The sequence below is a fragment of the Nesoenas mayeri genome (genome assembly GCF_963082525.1).
Source record: "Nesoenas mayeri genome assembly, chromosome: 5".
In the NCBI taxonomy this organism is placed as follows: Eukaryota; Metazoa; Chordata; class Aves; order Columbiformes; family Columbidae; genus Nesoenas; species Nesoenas mayeri.
Genome location: NC_137548.1, coordinates 54,496,818 through 54,516,940, shown reverse-complemented (window position 1 = coordinate 54,516,940; position 20,123 = coordinate 54,496,818). Strand labels below are relative to the sequence as shown.

Genomic DNA, 20,123 nt, shown 5'->3' with positions numbered 1-20,123 from the left:
ACCTCTGGGGGCTGATGCCTTCTGGATCTTCCCCTATAGGAGCTGCCAGCATCCTGTCCAAGAGTGGTTATATAGCCAGCCTACCCACGTTTTAAACCACTAAAGATTTGACAGCCAGTTATTTTAATTTGTCTTGAAGCAGAAGCATTATTGTCTGAATACAAATGTGATCTGGAACACACTCCCAATATCTTGGCTTAAAAACCACAGCAAGAAAAGTCAGTCTTGTATGTTAGGTTAGGGAGTTCTGTGTTCAGGATAAAGCCTTGCTGTGGATTTCAGGTGTTTCCTTGTGGAGTTTTACACTTAATACTTCCACACATTGGAGTGTTTCCTCTTGCAAAAAATAAGCAAGCTTATTCTAATGGAGCTGGACACCATTGAGCACCCTCTGCCTGCTTCATACTTGTAACCATTTCATTCCTTGTGTGCTGGTGCACAGCTGAGGCTGGTGGATCAAACCCCACTGAGAGTGGACCCTGACAGGCTGCAGAAATATGTCTCGTGCTCTGTGAAATGCTTCTAGCACCACTCAAAAAGCAGCTTTGGGAGAGGCTGTACTCCGTATAAGCATGAGCATGTGAATCAAGCCACCTTTAGGCAAGTCACGCTGCAGAAGCTGTAACAAAAAGAGGAAAAAAGAGAGTCTTGCTCCTCCACAAAGAATCCCAGGACACATGTAGCATACAGCTAAATTCAAGTCAAAGGAATGCCTCAGCAACTCTAAGAGAAAGACAGAGAAATTGTGTGTGTGCACGCATGTATGCATGCAAGAGAATAAAACCTGTCAATCAATTATCTTTGTAACTTCACATTTCCAAAATCAAAATGTGAGGTTTGGTCAGAGATACATACATAGCTTCATCTGGCTGCACTTGATCCTAACCATGAGCATGTGTGTGATTTTTTTGTTGTTTGTAAGGAGAAAAATTACTTCTAAACCATAGGAAGCCTCAGGACTAATCTGATTTTGCAAGTCTTTGTGCTTTCCCAGTGGGATTCTGCCCAACTCTAGTCAGGAATTCCCCTTTGTCAAGGAATTGCGTAAGAAGTGCCTTTTCCCACAAGGAAGGACTGGCAGCAAGTTAGAGAGGAAGTGTGATTTTCTCAGGAGATAAAATAGCATCCAGAACAAACGTGGTGAGGCGAGATCCTCAAAATCCTAACGCATGACACTACCTCCAGTCATTGCTACAAAACTCTGCTCTTCAGTTTAGAACAGTAACTACACAGAGGCAAAAAAATGTTACCTTCTGCCTAACAGAAAAAGACTGAAAAACCTAGCAATAATGGGCAACTAAAGTTCCCTGCTTTCATTTGCCACGTGTTAGGTTTATGTTCCAGTATATAAGATGTTACACGACTTTCTCACTTTCTTTAATTCTAGAGCATTTGACAGAACTGACAGCATAAAAGTGTGTGGCACCATCTGAAAATAAGATTAATAATTATATTGAATTTATGCAGCAAACGCATGAGCATATGAAAACGGGAATCTAGGACTCATAGAATATTTGAATGTTTAATGGTCATTAGCTTATAAAAGAAGGAAAACATCTGCAGATTTCCAAATGCTTAGCTGTATATGATGGATAGGATAAAAGTAAACAACCTTAAAATGTAGCAAAGATGACTTAGATTAGGCATTGGGAAGGAAAAAAATACAGGAAAAAGAAAAGGTGAAGCACTGGCAGAAATTTCCTACCGAATTTCTACGATATTCACCATTGGAGGTCCTTAATAACAGCCAATATAGGTGGCTTTCAGGAATGATCGAAGACCATGCTTTGGGACAGGAGAATGACGTTTGGAGGTCCCTATCAAATGTTCGTTTCTGCAGTCCCTCGAAGAGATGGAAGAATCACTTTCAACACTTACAGCTCCTTCTGCAGTGTCCCATATACCTCACTGCAGAAGCCTTAGGGCCCTTTTGGATCAGAAATCTATGAATGTTAAGATAAGAATTTCTCATTGAGCTGTTGCTCAGCAATATGAAACATTTCTTACTCCCACCATACTGTCTTCATACAGTTCTCAGTACCAGCCAGACTAGGGAGCTAGTGAGGAAGATGCAAAATAAATTCACATCTCTTCTGTGACAATGTTCCTATTAAATCACAAGATTTAATCTAGCCTAGATGAAACTGGAAAACTTGCATGTGACCTACAAAGAACCATTCCAACCTTTGCCTGGTGACCAGCTGGGTGGCCATGTGGTCACAGAGAAATGCTGCACATACCACACTTAGAGTTCTGATGCAGTCTTGCTTATCCCAGTAACTACCTTGTCAAAGCACATGGCTGCCTGCTAGGACTAACATTTGAGAGATCTGCTTCTAATTTATTTATTGCAATGTCAACACCGAATAACTTAAGCATATTTTCCACAGATGACTGTACATTTTTTTAACACCCTGTTTCATGTCTGTGTGCCGCTAAGCATTCCAAGATTTTTTTGCAAGCTGTCATATATTTTTTGGCATTACATAACCATTTCATCCATGAGCTGCTAGTGGACTTTTTGTCTGACTCTGGAGCAAGCTTTGTCTATCTGCAAGCCTACTTCTTCCATTTGTCTCAGCTAAGAAACGTGAATAATCTTGTGAGTGAACCAGTATGTTTGCTGCTGTGAGCTTCTGTATTGATTGTCCTATCATTTCACTTAAAGAAGACAGATTTCCAAGACAGTCATTTCATCCTTCACAGATAAGAGCTTGCTGGTAGCATCTGATTGAGCCCTCATTTACTTACGTCACATCTACAAAAGCAAAACTGGATTTTTCCCCTTGCAAATAATTTTGGTTTCATAATCATTGCTCAGAGGACCACGAAACATCTTACTTTAGGATTCTGAATGAAATATTGCAGAGATTGCTTTTTGAGAGATTCCTAACTTTTGCCCACTTCCGCAGCATTATCTGGTTGCTAGAGTCATGTGCCTACATTTAGTCATTTGATCAGTCATACACATACAATATTTCTTTCAAAAATTCAGAAGAAAAACTTGCGCATTCAAAATGAGTCATTTGTTTGAATCAGCGTCCATGTCCCTAAGAAAGCCTGGAAAATCAGTCTTGACAGATAATTAAGTGGTTATAAAGCTAAGTATTTTAAAGCAGCTTTCTTTTAACCCCTACTTTGGCTGAGATACAGCAAAAAGATTTGTCTCTAGTGCTAAACGTTTTGGTGATACATGGACTAAGTTTTAAATGAAGAGTGGTTAAAGTACGCAAAGCTTTTTGATTCAAGTCGTGGATAGGCAAATGTTGGCAGCTTCATGCAGGTGTAATAGTTTTCAGAGACAAACCTTAAGCAGATGAACTACTGTAAAAGAAAGTTGGTATTGGAAGAGATGCCTTGTGAACGGGGTTTTAGGCAGGTCTAGCAAAAAGCATGGGGCTCTGGGTATATCTGAATTACTGATGCTTTGTAGAAAACCAACTCATGGGTTGCCAGTACCAATCTGAAACTCTTCTGATACTAACTTGTTCCTGCAAGTTGTCTAGCATTTACCAGACATAGACTTACTGAAAAATTACTGGACTTGGGACTTTTTTATTATACTCCCTTCCCACTCCCCGACTCCCCTTCCTCTCCCTGCCAAAAAACCCCTCAACCCTAACATACTAGATCTCACTAGACTCATAAAATACTTTTCCAGAAGCCCCACAGCACTAATTGCTCTATCATTTCTCCTTTGGAGACAAAGATGCATGGCAAGAGTGCTCTCATCTCTCATTTTGGTCTTGGCAAGACATGGGTTTTCCTATGAGAGAGGCAGCAAATCTCATGCTGCTCAGAGGCCCTACTCACACAGACTAAAACAACAACTGCTTACTCCTGTGCTTTGTTGGTTCAAGAGGACCAGGAGGTTAAAGATGTAGTTATTTAAATATTTTTGTGATTAAAACCAAAACTCACCAGAATAGATCAGTAGAGAGTGCCACTTCTACAGAAAATTTCCTGATGCTTCAACAGCTGTAGTTCAAACAGAATGCAATCTTCTTCTGCCTTTCACCCACAGGATCAGGGAAGGGTTGAATTTCCTGATTTCCCCTGCAAAAGGATGGGGATTAAGAATCCCTTTTTAAATACTTCTGTCAGCAGCTGCAAAGGGAGAGGCTACCAAATCTTCTCTGAGTATGACCTGTTTCTTTTCTCCCATCTAGCTTGAGTCAGGATTGTTAAATGATTCTGGGCAGTATTAAAGGAGAAGAGCATCCATCTGTGGCATGCAGCTTCTACTAACGCACTCTGAACGTGTGATCTGGAATGAGTTATGAATGGCGTGTCGTGTAGAACTCTGTTTCCTAGAAAACCAACTCTGGAATTACTGCAACTTGACTTGACTTGCAAAAGCGGTGCTTGCTTCCACTGCCACCATCTACTTTTCTTGTCATCTATGGCCCAAGGTCTCCCTTTCCAAGTCCTCACTCCAGGCATACATTGGGCTGGACACTGGGCAGACATGAATTGCAGACAATCCCAAACCCCAAGGAGTTTACTATCTCAGTTTTTAAAAAGTGGACAAAAGATGGTGCAAAAGATGCGGGCACACATGCCTGAAGACTAAGAATGTGTCAATAGAAGTTGTAAAAGAGCCTCAGTCATCTGATTTCTGTCCCGGTGCTTTTATCACCAGCCTTCACTGCCCATCTGCATTGAAGCCTGGTAATTCCAGGCGATATATCAATGAATTCTAGTGGGTTACTGGGCTTATTTGTTTAAGACAAAGAATAAAAAAGGTTTCTTATCTCCAAGACCAGAACTATCTCAGAAATGTAAGGTAAAGTGTTGTTTAAAAACTGATTCTCAGAAGTAAACAGACACATCTGTGTATCTAATACTGTTTCGCCCAATCCTCAGGCCTTTTTTCTCAGCGAGCCTAGCCTCCTAATTGTCATGTATTAGAAGGTTTATTTGTGGTTTTAAGGTAGTATAACTTCTGATTTCTTTCCATTATTCTTGAGAGGCTAGGTCTAATTCTGTTACCTTGCTCCTTTTACAGCTATGCAAAGCTAATGTGAAACGCTACTATTCTACATTAATTGGCACTTCGTATTCACACTGCACTGGCCAAAATGTTCAGGTTAGACACAGGGTAGTGGAGATACAGGGAGAAGCAGGCCTTTGACATAGGCATATATATGACAGATTTAAGCAGAGGCAATATAAATTAGATTTTTAAATTCTCCACTTCTGGGCATGATGTCTTTTAAACTCTTCCAAAATAAGCTTATTCAAACATATCCACTATTAACAGAAATTATTCAGGAGTGTAATTTCTTCTCTCTCCAGAATGAAGACATTTTAACGTAACTTATATTTTAATAAAAATATCCCCTTTTAAAATCTCCTCTCTGCCTTCCCTTATGGCTTCTGTGGTTTTGGACACTCTGAGATTTTTTTTTTGGTTGTTATTAGAGCCAGAAAAAAAGCAATGGCAACAGCATCTCTAGTGAAATAGGAACCATTCACATATGTCAAAGCAGATAAAAGAGTTTTGGTCACTTCAAACACTTTACCTAGGTATTTTCTTTAATAATAGAAAATTTTAGCTGCCATTATGTAACTCTACAGCACATGACATTCCTTCATAAAATCCTCACTCCTTTCCCTGAGCTCATTGAGACACGAGGAAGAAGAGATGTAAGGAGGAAGAAGATTAAGAACCACTAAATAATGCAAGAGCAATCCATTGGTTTGATTAGTGTTCAGGCAATTATTAGTGAAATAAAAAGAGATAGCCCTATTTTCAAACATGTTAGAGCATATTAGTCCATTGTCTTCACTAGATTTTACCAGCATTGCTCATCTCTGGACTTGGCAAGCTATCACATTAGGCATGACGGCTGATCTCTGTTGGCCTCTCACGGTGGGCCAGAGAGAGCTCTTTTTTCAACCCCTTTGGCATGAATGAATGCTGGTCTCCTTAGAAAAACATACTCACTGAATTTGGTGCTATTGGATTTTGCTTACAGCTTGCTAGATCTTATATCAGATCATTAACAAAGAAAAATATTCAGAAGCAAAAAGGGGTGGGGGCAATATGAATCGGGAATCATAAACTTAAATCTATGCTAATGATATATTACGTGTTCATTTGCTGCAAGATACTAAATGTCTGTGTCCCAAGCAGCTGCAGGTGATAAACCCATCAGAGACGGGTGCCAGTGAATGAATTGTCAGGCCTGATTCTCAGACATTTTTGCACTTCTTCGGATCAGCCAAGGGACGGGGGAACTGTTATAGGACCTTTCTTTAAAGGCTGTGCTCCATTATTTTCTCCTTTTGGCCTGCGCAGAGTTTCTTCTAAAACAGAAAACAAAGGCCTTTGAATATTGAAACATAGAATGACTAAGGAGAATTTTACTTCCCAAATATAAATCAGAGTTTAGGATTAGATAGTAATTCAAGAGAGAAAAATAATGAAATTTGAGAAGTAGTACTGGGATTCTTCCTGTCAATACCATTGCTCAGACATGGTTTTTTGAATTCTTGAGAGCAGACGCACAATTCCACAGCTGCAAAGCATTCAAGAACATGCCCGTCCCTGGGAAAGGGCGTTGGATGTTGTTAAATACAGAAAGATGGAAGGAAATGCTTCACGTTCCTTTAGCAGGTGCTTCCTGCCCTACTGAACAGGGGACTAAAAGTTCTCAACTCCCCTCTGAAGCCAAGATGTGCACACACAAGGACTAACAGCATGAGAAATCACGGGTGTGATGTTCTCTACTGATAACAACACTAGAATGTACCAATACAGAGAACTTAAATGTCCTGTTAGAATTGGTTATTTCTTCCCTTTAATACAGAAAAAAATAACTTTTCAAGATACTTGCTGTGCAAGGTCAACCTGAAGGTTGTCCTAAGCAGGAAAAACTCACTCAGGAGAGATACTAATATACACCAAGAAGAGAATTGCATTTTGAGTCAGCATAAAGAAAGGGGCCTTTTTCACAGACCTCTTAAAATGCAAAATGGTTCTGTTCCCCTTGTCTGTGAGTTCTACCTGACTTAATGAAGTGTCAGCATTTCCTTCTACAGCTTGAATTCTCAGGGCTCCATGAATCTATGGTAGAAATCTGCTCCAGGCTGAAACAGAGCAGACATGCTGAGGCTGCTAGGAACATTTTTGGGAGCTCTTGGTGTAAGATGCTTTTTGTTTCTTGTTTTACTTAGACAATTGGAGTATTAACCTTTACTTAATTGAGCTCTGAGTGTTAACAATATCATACACAAACTGACTTTGACCACTCTTCAATTATTTTTCAGGGGGACTGCTGATATACTGAAGTCAGTAACATTAAAATGAAAGCATATAGAACCTGTACACATTTATCTAGGATCACAAAACTCATGACAAACACCAGCTGATATTTTTTTAAACTATTTTACAGATGGAGAAACTGTGCACGGGGAAATTTTCCTGTTTAACAAGAGAATCTGATAAAAAGCAGTCCTACTTCTCAAGTTCCCTAACCTGCAGATTGTTCATCTTCCAGACAACTATTTATATTAGGCATTCATTTTAGCACATATCAGCACATATATTAGATCATCACATAACAACGGGTTGATAGCTTGAAGCATTTAGGGGGAGGTACTGGGCTTTTTAAAATCTGTGACGATGGCTAGGCTCTGATCTCTTTGGCAACAAAGTTGGATTTGAAAAGTAGAAGAGCCTGTTTCCATCTGTATCCTCACAAGCTTATTTGCTCTTACTGACCAAACGTTGGAACAGAATGCCCAGAGAGGCTGTGGGATCTCCAGCCTTGGAGATACCACACCTGGACTGGACAAAAGCCTAAGCAACCTGGTCCAACTTTGAAGCTGTACCAAATGACCTCTAGAGGACCCTTCCAACCTAAACGATTCTGTGATTTTATTCTCTGTCAGTTTCTCTGTAACCTGTTAAATGGTTCAACCTCGAAACTGTGGCAAATCTTTGCTTTTGACTTTTTGTTTGCTAACATGGAAGTTCAAGCATAAGTCTGCAGGAGGTGTACCCAGAAAAGCAGACAGGAGGAACTTCTTGATTGCAGGCGAGCTTTGGTACCTTGAAGCACAGGTTATTTTTAACTGGTCTGTTCCTTCAGCAGGAATTTCTTTTAGATTATTGCACTGCATTTACTGGCAACAGACAATTAGAAGAAACTATTTATTGTTAACCTCCTTTCTGGCTACAGTGCTGAAAAATTGACATTACGAATAACACGACACTATAAAAATATTTGAATAATATTTTCATTACCACAGTTTGTCACACTCATGAAGACAGTGAAATAGTATGTTACGCGACACCTCTTGTCAAGGTGACACACAAGACAAACAAGAAGATAACAGATGTAAGGAATGAAATGGAAAGAGGTACTACCATTACTGTACCATTCCAACACACAAAGAGACTTCTTAGATATATGCAGACTACTTAATTGATTAAAGGAGGATTGAGCAGAGGAACTGTGTTTACAAGACTTGTCAATTTTGGCCTGACTTTACCCTTCAATTATCCTGGAATACAACCAAGAGATCTCCTTTAGGCTGAGGAAAGCCTGAGAAAAGCTGAGAGAACTGGTGTTGTTGAGTTTGGAGACAAGAAGGCTCCAGGGAGATGTTATTGCAGCCATTCAGTACGTAAAGGGGGCTTATAAGAAAGATGGGGACAGACTTTTTAGTAGGGCTTGTAGTGGTAGGACAAGAGGTAGTGGTTTTAAACTAAAAGAGAGGAGATTCATACTAAATATAAGGAAGAATCTTTTTATGATGAGGGTGGTGAAAAACTGGCACAGGTTGCCCAGAGAGGTGGTAGATGCCCCATCCCTCAAAACATTCAAGACCAGGTTGGACGGGGCTCAGAGCAACCTGATATAGTTGGAGATGTCCCTGCTCATTGCAGGGGGTTTGGGCTAGGTGAGCTTTAAAGATCCAACCAAAACCATTCTATGAAAAGCAAGAACTGAAGCAGAGAAAACAAATACTCCTAAGATAAACACTCATTGACTTAGGGGCTGCCAGCACCTTCACTGTAAGTTAATTAACCAAATTGTAAACCAACAGCCTTAAAAAAGATTCATCTAGTTCCAGCACAAGTCTTACGCTGTAATGAGAAAACTTCAAGAAAACTTTGTCTGGTAAAATCCCATAGATCTATCTCTTTTTGGACCAGCTGACAGGCTCACTTGAAACCTCTTTCTTCCCTTCCCTGCCCCCCATCCCCAAAAGATCTGGAGAAGGGAACTGAGAACAGAGAAGACTTGTACTCTAGGAGAGCTTAGTTTGATATGTGGCTGTTCCTCAACCTGCCCCAGGGATTTGTCAGAAAGCCTGATGATGTCAAGCAGGACTGCTGCTTGCTGTAAAGCCCACCTGAGACTGCCACCAGTATTTACCAGCACCTTACTGAGACCTGAAATACCACAACTGTCACTAACCCGGGAGCAGGAGTCAGCCACCATACCACTGACATAATGCTGCACAAAAACTCTTACGTGACTGTTGTCCTAGAGGGTGTGCTCAGTCTTCAGGAAGTAACAGGACCAAGTTCAGGAAGGTACAATTTCAACTTGTCCTTAACCTTAAATCCCAACAAAAGCTCTGAGATTCAAATGATTGCATAAATTTACACTCACACAAAAGTGCTATCTGTACAGGAATGGACGTTAGCATGTACTTATATACTGCTCTCCCTCCAAGTTTGAATGTTAGGGGGTCTTTGCAGGTGAGACTTGGCATCTTAATCCCACAGGAAGAAGGCCTGGCATTATATGTAGTTTTAATACAGCTCTTGTCTCTCCCTGATGTTTCAGAATCAAAGCCCCTGTACTTAACCTACTGTTTAACCTTTCTCTCATATCTTTCTTTCCACAGTATGTGGCATTTGCTTCTCTCTTCTTCATTCTGGTCTCCATCACCACCTTCTGCCTCGAGACCCATGAGAGATTTAACCCCATTGTGAACAAGACAGAAACTGAATTCATCGGGAATGACACCCAGGTGCGGCACTACAGGGAAGCAGAGACTGAAGCCTTTCTCACCTACATCGAAGGCGTCTGTGTGGTCTGGTTTACATTTGAGTTCTTGATGAGAGTCACTTTCTGCCCAAACAAGGTGGAATTTATCAAAAACTCTTTGAACATCATTGACTTTGTGGCCATACTGCCTTTCTATCTAGAGGTTGGACTCAGTGGCCTGTCTTCCAAAGCTGCTAAGGATGTCCTGGGCTTCCTGCGCGTAGTCCGTTTTGTGCGAATCCTGCGAATTTTCAAGCTGACCCGCCACTTCGTTGGGTTGCGGGTCTTGGGACACACTCTCCGCGCCAGCACAAACGAATTCTTGCTGCTCATCATATTTTTGGCATTGGGCGTCTTAATCTTTGCCACGATGATCTATTATGCTGAGAGAATAGGTGCTAAACCAAATGACCCTAGTGCCAGTGAACACACACACTTTAAAAATATCCCCATCGGCTTTTGGTGGGCTGTTGTCACCATGACGACCCTGGGCTACGGAGACATGTATCCTCAGACTTGGTCAGGCATGCTGGTGGGGGCCCTCTGTGCTCTCGCTGGTGTGCTGACCATTGCCATGCCTGTCCCTGTCATTGTGAACAATTTCGGAATGTATTACTCCTTAGCTATGGCTAAGCAGAAGCTACCAAAGAAAAAAAAGAAGCATATCCCGAGGCCACCCCAGCTGGGATCCCCCAATTATTGTAAATCTGTCGTAAACTCTCCACACCACAGTACTCAGAGCGACACTTGCCCACTGGCCCAAGAAGAAATTTTAGAAATTAACAGAGCAGGTAGGAAACCTCTTAGAGGAATGTCCATCTGACCGTTAACCTCCATCCCGCGTAGTGATTTAAGATTCAGCCAGACTGCTTTCTTAGAGCAATGGGTAGCACATTTATCCATTCTAGTCCCACCATCACACAGTGAATAATATGTGTGAAGTCTAGGTTGCAGGGACAAATGGTACAGTGGAGGCTGATCAGCAAAACTAAGGATAAGAGCACGCTCTAGGAGCCCAAACTTTGGTCCTGGTTAAGGGCATACAAGTCTCAAGATTTCTGAAGAGCTGTTACATCTAGTGGAAGAATTTTGAGAGTTCTACAGCTATGTTGCTGGACTGCGTAATGCATCTCAGAGGCTCCTGAGAGCTGAATGCTTCATAGAGCAGAGTAGGAGCCAAGTACTCAGCAATTACAGAGTTTTCTGACAAAACAGGGCTGGAATTTGAAACAGCCAGATGCTTTCTCATTTGTTCCCATTTGGGACCTTTCAGCTGTTTTAAATGGCAGATATTGTACATCTCATTACAGAAACTAGGTGCCTAGTAAGTTGAAGGGACAACTATACCACCATGCATATTCATGAGACAATCCCGTCTCTTTCTGATGATTAACTGCAAAGTAGAACAACAGCTCAAATTCTTGACACTAATGCAAAATGACTCACTCTGAGACAAGACTAGATGTAAGGATGTTTATTCCATGGCATGCAAATCAATCTATTCTATAATATTCCACTAGAATTTAGCATTTAGAACTATAAAGAGTTTTGAACCACGTTTTCTAAAACATGCTCCTTTTGCAAGTATGGGTTGGTGAGTTACAGCTCTTTCAACCTCTAGCAGCAAAGGCCAACTGGAAAAGGTCTGACTGGTCATTACTGGTCAGTTCGGCCTAAACAGTGATCACCTCTTAATATGGTATTCTTATTTTTAATTACACTGATTCATGTTAGCAATAGATGAAACCGGAAGAAAATCAATCGTACTAATTCTGTCGGGAGCGGGGAGGGAAATGGAAAAAAATACTAGTCACCGTGGAATATATTATAATATCCCATGGCTAGTGGTTAATTATGGGAATATCTCAGTTTTATGAGAATCCTCCTATAGCACATAAAGTTACGGGGCTCCAATTTGATTATTTAAACCCCATAATCTACCTCTACCCATGGAATATCATTATTTATTCTATGGAGTAATTTCGAAGTAGATACTCACGTTGAAAACAAAGCCAACTTCATTTTTGGCAGATGTTCCAGCCAAGTTGCGTAGTAGACTTTCTTCAGCCTATTCAGAATATCCCCCTGTGTTGTATTAGAGAGATTGCCAGTCAAGTGATTTGAATTAATATCTAGTCAAAAAGAAATGTTTTGAAAGAGCTAGCATATACCTATGATGGTCTTGTGTTATCATTTTTTTTTACTTTTAAGAAAATTCAAATATTTTACTCATTGTGAGTGAGGTATTCTCTCGTCATCTCATAGCCATGCATGTTGATGTCATTGTGAGAGGCACAAAGAAAGTGAGACTTTCCTTTGTGTGTGACTTCACCAATGCCAATGCTAATTTTGGAGGGGAAGAGCTGGTGGGAACCTTTCTCTTCTTTTCTATTCTCTTCTCTCTTCTTTTCTTATTTCTTTTCCCTTTTGTGCAACTATGTAAAATCCATTCAGAAGGTGAATACCTTTCATTTTTTTTTGTTAAAGGCTATTCCATTGCAACAGGCCAATCACAATTCACGTGACTGATAGACTGTCTCTTTCCTCTTGTATATTTGACGCATAAGCGTGTGGTTTTATCATCCATTCCCTCAGGTTGCAAATGCTTATCACAACTCATGTGCAACAGCAAACTTCCTCGTAAGTAGATGTCTTTGTGGCATCACATATCAAGAGGGAAAGAGGGCACAAACCATATTGTGTGTCTCCTACTGTGAGCAATATGCCAACTACCCAATTGTAATGCACAAGAGATGCCAGACTCTGGAGTACTTTAGCCGTCAGCTACAGAATAACTTTTTTTCTCAGAAATCCCTTGCTTTATAAAGTTCCTTGCATTACCTACCCTGGTCCTCTTTGGGAACTAGAGGACTAAGAACTCTACGAGTTCAGTGCAATTCCACACTGGTATCCTGAGAATACGTGTAATTTTGGTTCAATGTGGAACTGTTTTGCCATCAGCAGTGCTCTAAAATCAGCTGTTACCACAATATCGATGAAGAATTGATAGTAACAGCTACTTATCTATTTCTGCAATAATTAAGATAGACTATTTTTATATACGTATAGAAGCATATATATTTTAAGAAGTAAAAAAGCACACTTATACTTCAGCTAACAAAATGGACTCAGTTGCTGGAGTTCTGTTTCTGATAATTATTATGCACCACTAACAGCAAAAAATATTGCCTGGATTTCTTAGCTTCCAAAGCTTCCAAGCGAAAGATCTATATGCGTGCAAGAGAAAAATAAAATTAATAAGTAAGATCAGAACCAAACTCTTAAAACAAGATCTACATCGCCTTGGATATTGAGATTCACTTATGTAATATGAAGTATTCAAAGGCATCGATTTGTTCCTGAAATGAAATTCTGCACATTCTATGAAAACAGAAACTTGCAAGCAGTGAATGTTTATCATACTGTACAATATTAGGATTAGTTAACAGCACCTAACTGTAAATAACCAGTGAACAATGCACTAGGAACACAGAATGGGTGCCTAATGTTTCTAAAATAATGCCCAAGTTGTCCAAGATATTTCTTGTCATTTTTAACTGTAAAGCTTCAGTGTGACAGCATCTAGGTTATACAAGGTAATATCGTGTATATCTAACACGTTATCCTAAAAAATGCCTATTTGGCTGCTCAGGTGTAAAGGACATGACATGAAGTTATTAATTCCATATATTACGTGTGGTAGAATGATTAAACACTTCACAAAACTGTGATGAGTATGAAATAGTTCCACATGCGACTACCTCTCTATAGCCCCCTCGTGCAGCAAGGCAGCAGTGCACAGCTGGTCTCAGCCCACACACGCCGGGCCAAGGGGGCTGCAGGGAGGGCTCTGCACAGAGCTCTGCTCTGCACAGCCACAGCCCGGTGCCTCCGCTCAGGCCAAGGAGCACTTTCTGGCACGGACATGCAAACAGCAGAACTTTGCCCACAGGGTGCACAGCTGCTGCCAATGATGCTATGGTCATTTGTAGGCAGACTAAAGATGGTTTGCATGTAGATTGTGGTAGGTTTGAATTGAATTTTTAAATTGTCCCCAGAACTCTCAGCAGCTCAGTCCTGCACTAATCTACACCTGGCAGGAGGGTATCTTTAAATAACAGCACTTGATTTTAATTTGATGTAAAGAATGTCAGAGTTTGATTCTACCATGCCTCCCTTTTACTGCAGCAACCCTTCCCGCTCTCTGTCCTCTCTGATCCTGTCAATGGGTGGCTGGGAAACCAGCAGGAGGTGAGGAAGGACACGTCAGAGTGGAGGATGACAGAGTCACTTCAGGCAGGCCTTCACCAGCAGCATTAAGAAAGCAGAGATTTCCTCTATACAAAAAAATCTTCTTCAAGGCAGTTTCTGATCTCTGTAAATTCTCAAGATACAGCCTATATAGTGCCTGGAGGAACTGGGCCTGATACAAAGGAGCAGATCTCACCTGACCAATTTGACTAAAACTCCTAGACTCGAGGATATCTCAGAATATAAAGGCCCAGGTGTCCCTTCACTTAAAATAAACACACCAAGTTCTAGCATCACTGTGCCAAACTATTAACTTGGTCATGTTGCAGTGTTGTTTACAGAGCCCATTCAAGATCAGGGCTTCATTTTGCAATTGTTATGTATGTGGCAACTACTATATTACAATCACATACCCAACAGGCTAAGTAGACAGCGAAGAGAAAATGGAAGTAATCTCCAGGGCTTAATTTAATTGAACAAGGTCACTTGAAAGGTCTGTGACAAAGCCACTAGTTGAACATAACTAAATAAGCATCAATCAACCACAGTCTGTGCTGCAGTGTCTTTTTTCTAAAGACTTTGAGTATTTCAAACAGTCAGTATCATAACAGAAGCAAAACAGGGGAGAAAAAAAAAAAAGGCAAAAAAAGGCAAAAAAGTGCAAAATTTTCTTCAAACAGAAGCAAACCAGAAGCAGCCAGCTTCAACCACTTAAACTTAGCTGATTTCTGTCCCAAACCTCAATTATTGTGAAATATCGGTACACATAATGAAATACGTTAAGGTACAAGTTTGTACAAAAACCTCAAAACATGCAAAGCAAATCTTGAAAGCTCTCAGTTTTGATTTGAAAGTGTTACTCAAGTCTTCAGTCCCTCTCTTCTGCAAGGTAGTGTGCTTACCTGAAGGACAGGTTGACTGCATGGTTATAGTCTAAAGTTGCCATAGGATAAAGCTGTGAATGTCATTTTCCAACACTGTAAAAGAAATTTAGAATATGAATGGAATTCATAACTTCATTTGATGTCTACGGTACTGTCTGGTGCCACAGAGCCATGGTCTTAAGAATGCATCCATAATACATAAGCACAGGTTATTTGGGGTTTGTTCAGAGATCTACCCTTTTATTGTTTTCATATATGTATTTAAAATACCAGCACACACACTGTTCATATTGATTTTAATATGGCCAAAATAAGAATTTCTCACCTCTCTGATCCTCTCTGCATGCAGCTTCACTGAAGCTATATTCCAAGGATGTCATATCTTCACACAATTGTATTGTGCAGCCTTTTTCACAGTGTGCTGCTGGCAAAATTCTCTACTCATTGCATAGCTGAAAAATATGGAAGATATATTACTAGATTTCAGACACCTAAGAGGAGAGGGGGAAATGTCTGTCATTACTAATACAGTTTTAGCTTCAGAAAAACTTCTGTGGTTCTTACCTGCCCAAAGAACAATTTTCAATAACCCACTCCCTGACTATCCCTAGTCTGAATAGTTAAAGCAATCTCAGTCTGTCACTGGCAGATGGGAACTACATAGTTACAGTGACTCCAGTGTACCCCATGGTCAGATGAACTGGAGCAAACTGTGGCGTTAGGAACCTATTATTTCAAAGTAATTTCCTGAGAGAGAGCTGATCTCCTTTTAGAAATAATGTGGAATTACCCATCTCAGTTTTATTACTCATGCTTTCTGAAGGAGCTGCTCTTTTCTCAGGGCTTCATTTTTCATCCCTTCTGTCACCATAACCTAAATAACCTGTATTCCTTGTGCAACACACCAGCTCTAACGTCAGAAGTGTGCTGAGCACTGTAATTCAAGTGCCAAAGCTCAGTGGGAAATGGGAACTCTTGGGAGTTCTTGTTACAGGCCCATTATATGCTGCCTAACATTTCATTGTAGTTTGTGAACTTCAGTGGCTTTTACGGATACCGAAGCATTGTGAAAGCCATAGGTATCTAGCCATGGTGGTGGTCCTTCAGTCCATGGGGAAGCAAATTCTCTGCTCAAATGCCTTTGAACATTCAAAAAAAAAAAGTCTCATCTAATTTTAGCGTCATAAAACCTTTGATCCTCTCTGTAAGATGGACAGTAGACAGCAATGTAACTGCAAAGAGTTTAGCTCTGTTTCAGCTCAAAAGACTTTCATGTTTAAACTTGTTGGATGTAAGAAATACTAAAAAGGCAGTGGAAAAGGTAATAGGGAGGTGTTTTTTCTTTCCTCTCATTACTTAGCCTTCCTAGCCTTTGAAAATTCAAAATTCTTCACTCCAAAATAGCAAATGAGGTAAAGATCACATCTTAGTATCACTGGAGATTGAGTCCTCTGGAGCTAATGTAGAAATTGTAACAGCTCAAAATAAAAGGAATAATGCTAATTTCTTCTCATCTAACTTAAGATGCATTTGCCTGAGGTCCTCCTTATATCAGAAGAAAGGTCAGTCTATCTCAGAGAGTAATTCACTCATCTGTGATCTGAATTGCCCTCTGGGGGTGGCTTTCTGCAGCTCTCGCTTAGGATCCTCAGTTAAGTGCCTGAAGTTAGGTGGAAGCAATTTGGATCTATTCCTTGCCCCCTGCCCTGTGTGGCATATCTGCAATCTCATAGCTGTGAATCACAGGCAAAGCAGAATTTATAACTAATATAATGTAATACTTCATTGTATGATTATTCATTTGTCATTTCCTGTAGAGATACAAATGGTGGGTGTCACTTGTACTACAGTGCTTGTTTACTTTAGAATTTGAGTAAAAAAATAACATCCTCTAAACCAAGTCATTTGAAAACAAACAGGAGGAGCTATGAATTCAAGCACAGTGCTCTGGGTTTCATGCTTTTCTCTGGCACTATGTGAGACGTCAAAAAAAAAGGAAGAAAAAAGAAAATAAATCTCCCCACACGCCCCTCTGTGGTCTGGCCACAGCCTGTGATGAGTGCGTGTAGGGGCAGGACTGCACTAAGCTGAAAAAGAATTGTAGAACTAAACAATAAATCTTAGGACTTTTCATAGCTTAATAACTTAAGGCGCACAATGCACTTTTAGTGATGGGAAAACACAGACACAAGCACTCCAGACAAACAAGGCCAACTTGTGCCAATCCTCCAGCACAAGGCAGATGTAAATATGGTAAATCTTCTTTTTCAAACACGTGCCTGCTACTACAGCTCCCATGCCATTTGGGGCAGAATGCATTCCTGGGATACAAAACTGGTACTCTTGGCATCTCTCCCTTCTGCTGTACTGAGCATGACTGGTGTTTGCAGGACAGATACAAGAAAAAGGCACCTCTGTGCAAGAAGTACATCTCTGCTGTAGTAGAACTAGACAGCCGGGATGACTTACCTGTTACTACAAAAGGTCAGGGACAAAAGACTTTAAAGCATGAGGTCCCAGTTCTGTGCCCAGTCCACTTGCTTATATCCCTCTAGCACAAAGCCAAATTAACAAGCAATCTACCATTCCTGCTGTCATTGATCTTTGTATTCATCCATGCTCCATGTCTCAGACACCTTCCATACTGTACAGATCATCATACTGTATTCCTCAGTCAGAGCGGTAAAGTCAGATTGTAGCGTGACTCACCTGACTGCATTTTCCTGCAACTTCTACTTGACCTGTCAACAACCCACAGTGTTCTACAGAGTATGGTGTTAGTGAGACTCTCGGAAGTCCAGGATGGGTATAAGTGAAACCCCAGAAGTGTCAGGATAAAACTAGGAAGGATCTTCTAGAGCTTTTTGCAGTGCAGCAGTTCCAGGAGCAACAGTTCTCAGTGCTGCATTAAGCACATATCCAATAATACCCATAATAGCAAGATGCACTGGATCTACTTAACTAGAGCTCCTGGATTTCCTCTAGCGGTACCAATAGGTAGGCAGCCAACATACTGTCACCTCACTTCAAGAAGTAGTACCTCTCAAAGGTGGTATTTTCTGGGAGTGACGTTACTATGTTGGCCAGTTAGTACTGGGAGAGGCGGTCACCGCCGTCACTGAAGTGCCTTTACTGGGGGACACGGCTTCATGGAGGGACCCAGGTCAACACGGTGGTGAGTAAATGCTGAAGAGGTAGGTTGGGTTGGAAGGATTCCGCGTATTCACGTAGCGTACTAAATTCTGCTCTCGTGCCAGTGTAAAGTCCATCAGTGTGATATCTACTGAGAAGAGCTTCATAACAACTTTCAAAATATGCAGTAATATAAAGATCAGGAAACTTTAATAAAGATACCTAGAACGAATAAAGGTTTTTATTTTAATGGCCTTAGAATATTTGGGTAACTAAAACTAAGTTGTTGTATAGGAATCTTAATTCTTTTACATGTTCCTCACATTTTCTCTCTCTTTTTCTCTTTCTCTCTTTCGCTCTGTTTGTTAACATTTACTTGTTATTACTGTACGTTGCTTGCAACTTGTGTATGTTACAGACTGTCACATTTTATTCTGTGAAGTTTTTCTCCAATTCCCATCAACCTGAGCTTCATGTTGGGCAGCCGAGGAGATTATTATACAGTTCTTTAGTGCAAAAGAACAAGGAATGTCACAGGCTATAGGTAACTTCAATGAGGTTGTGACACAAAACCTGATGCGAGGTATTAATGCAAAGAGTAAGTACTTGGTATGACAATAGAACTACTTAGTTAAATTACCTTCTTTTTTTTTTCAGATAGTCTGCATGGAAAATTAATTTTCATTACTCTCCAGCAGAAAAAATTCCCAAACCTACCAATTTAGGTTTTTTTTCACTGCCATTTTGAAAACTGGTGATGCCCATGCTGATGCATCATTACTCATTTTCAGAGGTTTAAACCCACATTTTCTATGCTGTTCTTCTCTGTGTGATACTTCCTTCCATACTCTCCAAGCCTTCATTTCACCATTTCATCATCCTTTGTCTGTGGTTTAATGTATCTTCTCTATAAATCTTTTTTTTCTAATTTAATATAGTTATATTCCTTTCACTCCAAGGACCTGATTTAACACCAACAAAAATGAGGCCCTGCCCATGGGATCCACATTTCTTAATCCTGAATGAGTCTCTGGAGCCCATAAAAATTGATTTCTGTAGCTGAAGATGGTCTGGCACAGAAGCATAATTGTTGTTTTGCTGAATCAGGTCCTGAAGAAAGCATTTTGTTTACAATGTCCCCCAATTATGCCCAAACAGTGCTCTGAAAGAATGATAAAAAAAAGCTGATAGACATTTCTGATAATTTTCTAGAGGGACAGCATGAACTTCATTGCTACTAATCTTGTCAGTAAATTCTATGTTAACGCAGAAATCACCATAGCCATGTACTAGCTCAAGAAAAGCATATTTTTCTCAGTGTGCAGTTCCTTTGGTTCCTGGTTCACTATTATGATTTGACCCTCTCTCAATCAGTGAAGAAGCACAGCAGAGTTTAGATGGAGTCTAGTATAAAAAATAAAGTGATCTATACTGGTGCAATTGATGAGTCGCCAATGAATATTAATGGACAGTAAACACTGTCCAGTCAACTAAAACAGAAACAGCTTGCTAACAGGAGTGAAATTCGAATTAAAGAGACTCAAGAGAGTAGGGAATTGAACTGTAAATATTTCCTTCCCTTCCCTACTATCAGAGAGAAATTTAGGGATATAAAGTCAATGGGTATTTTCAAATGCTGAGCAGCTCTTAACCCTCCACAAATCAGAGTAAATGTATTTGAATACTTGGATTCATGCTCTTAACTTCATCATAAGCATTTGCCTAGCACAAGAAGTATCAGGGAAAAGTGATGCTGTAAAAATAGGATGCATTTTCTCTAGAATAAAGACAGCTGGGAAATTCTATCCTGCAGTAGAAACTATAGCAGCCTCACAGCTGCTGA

At 40.3% G+C, this 20,123-nt stretch overlaps 1 protein-coding gene across 1 annotated transcript in view; it reads left to right on the top strand.

Moving 5' to 3' along the window:
• KCNC1 (potassium voltage-gated channel subfamily C member 1) overlaps positions 1 to 20,123 on the top strand; it is a gene marked incomplete at both ends in the record, with an annotated part of 108,246 nt that overhangs the window by 79,920 nt on the left and 8,203 nt on the right. The window contains one exon of the mRNA XM_080345614.1: positions 9,871 to 10,804. Within this exon, the coding sequence (XP_080201740.1) occupies positions 9,871 to 10,804 (934 nt within the window). The remainder of the gene's footprint in view (positions 1 to 9,870; positions 10,805 to 20,123) is intronic.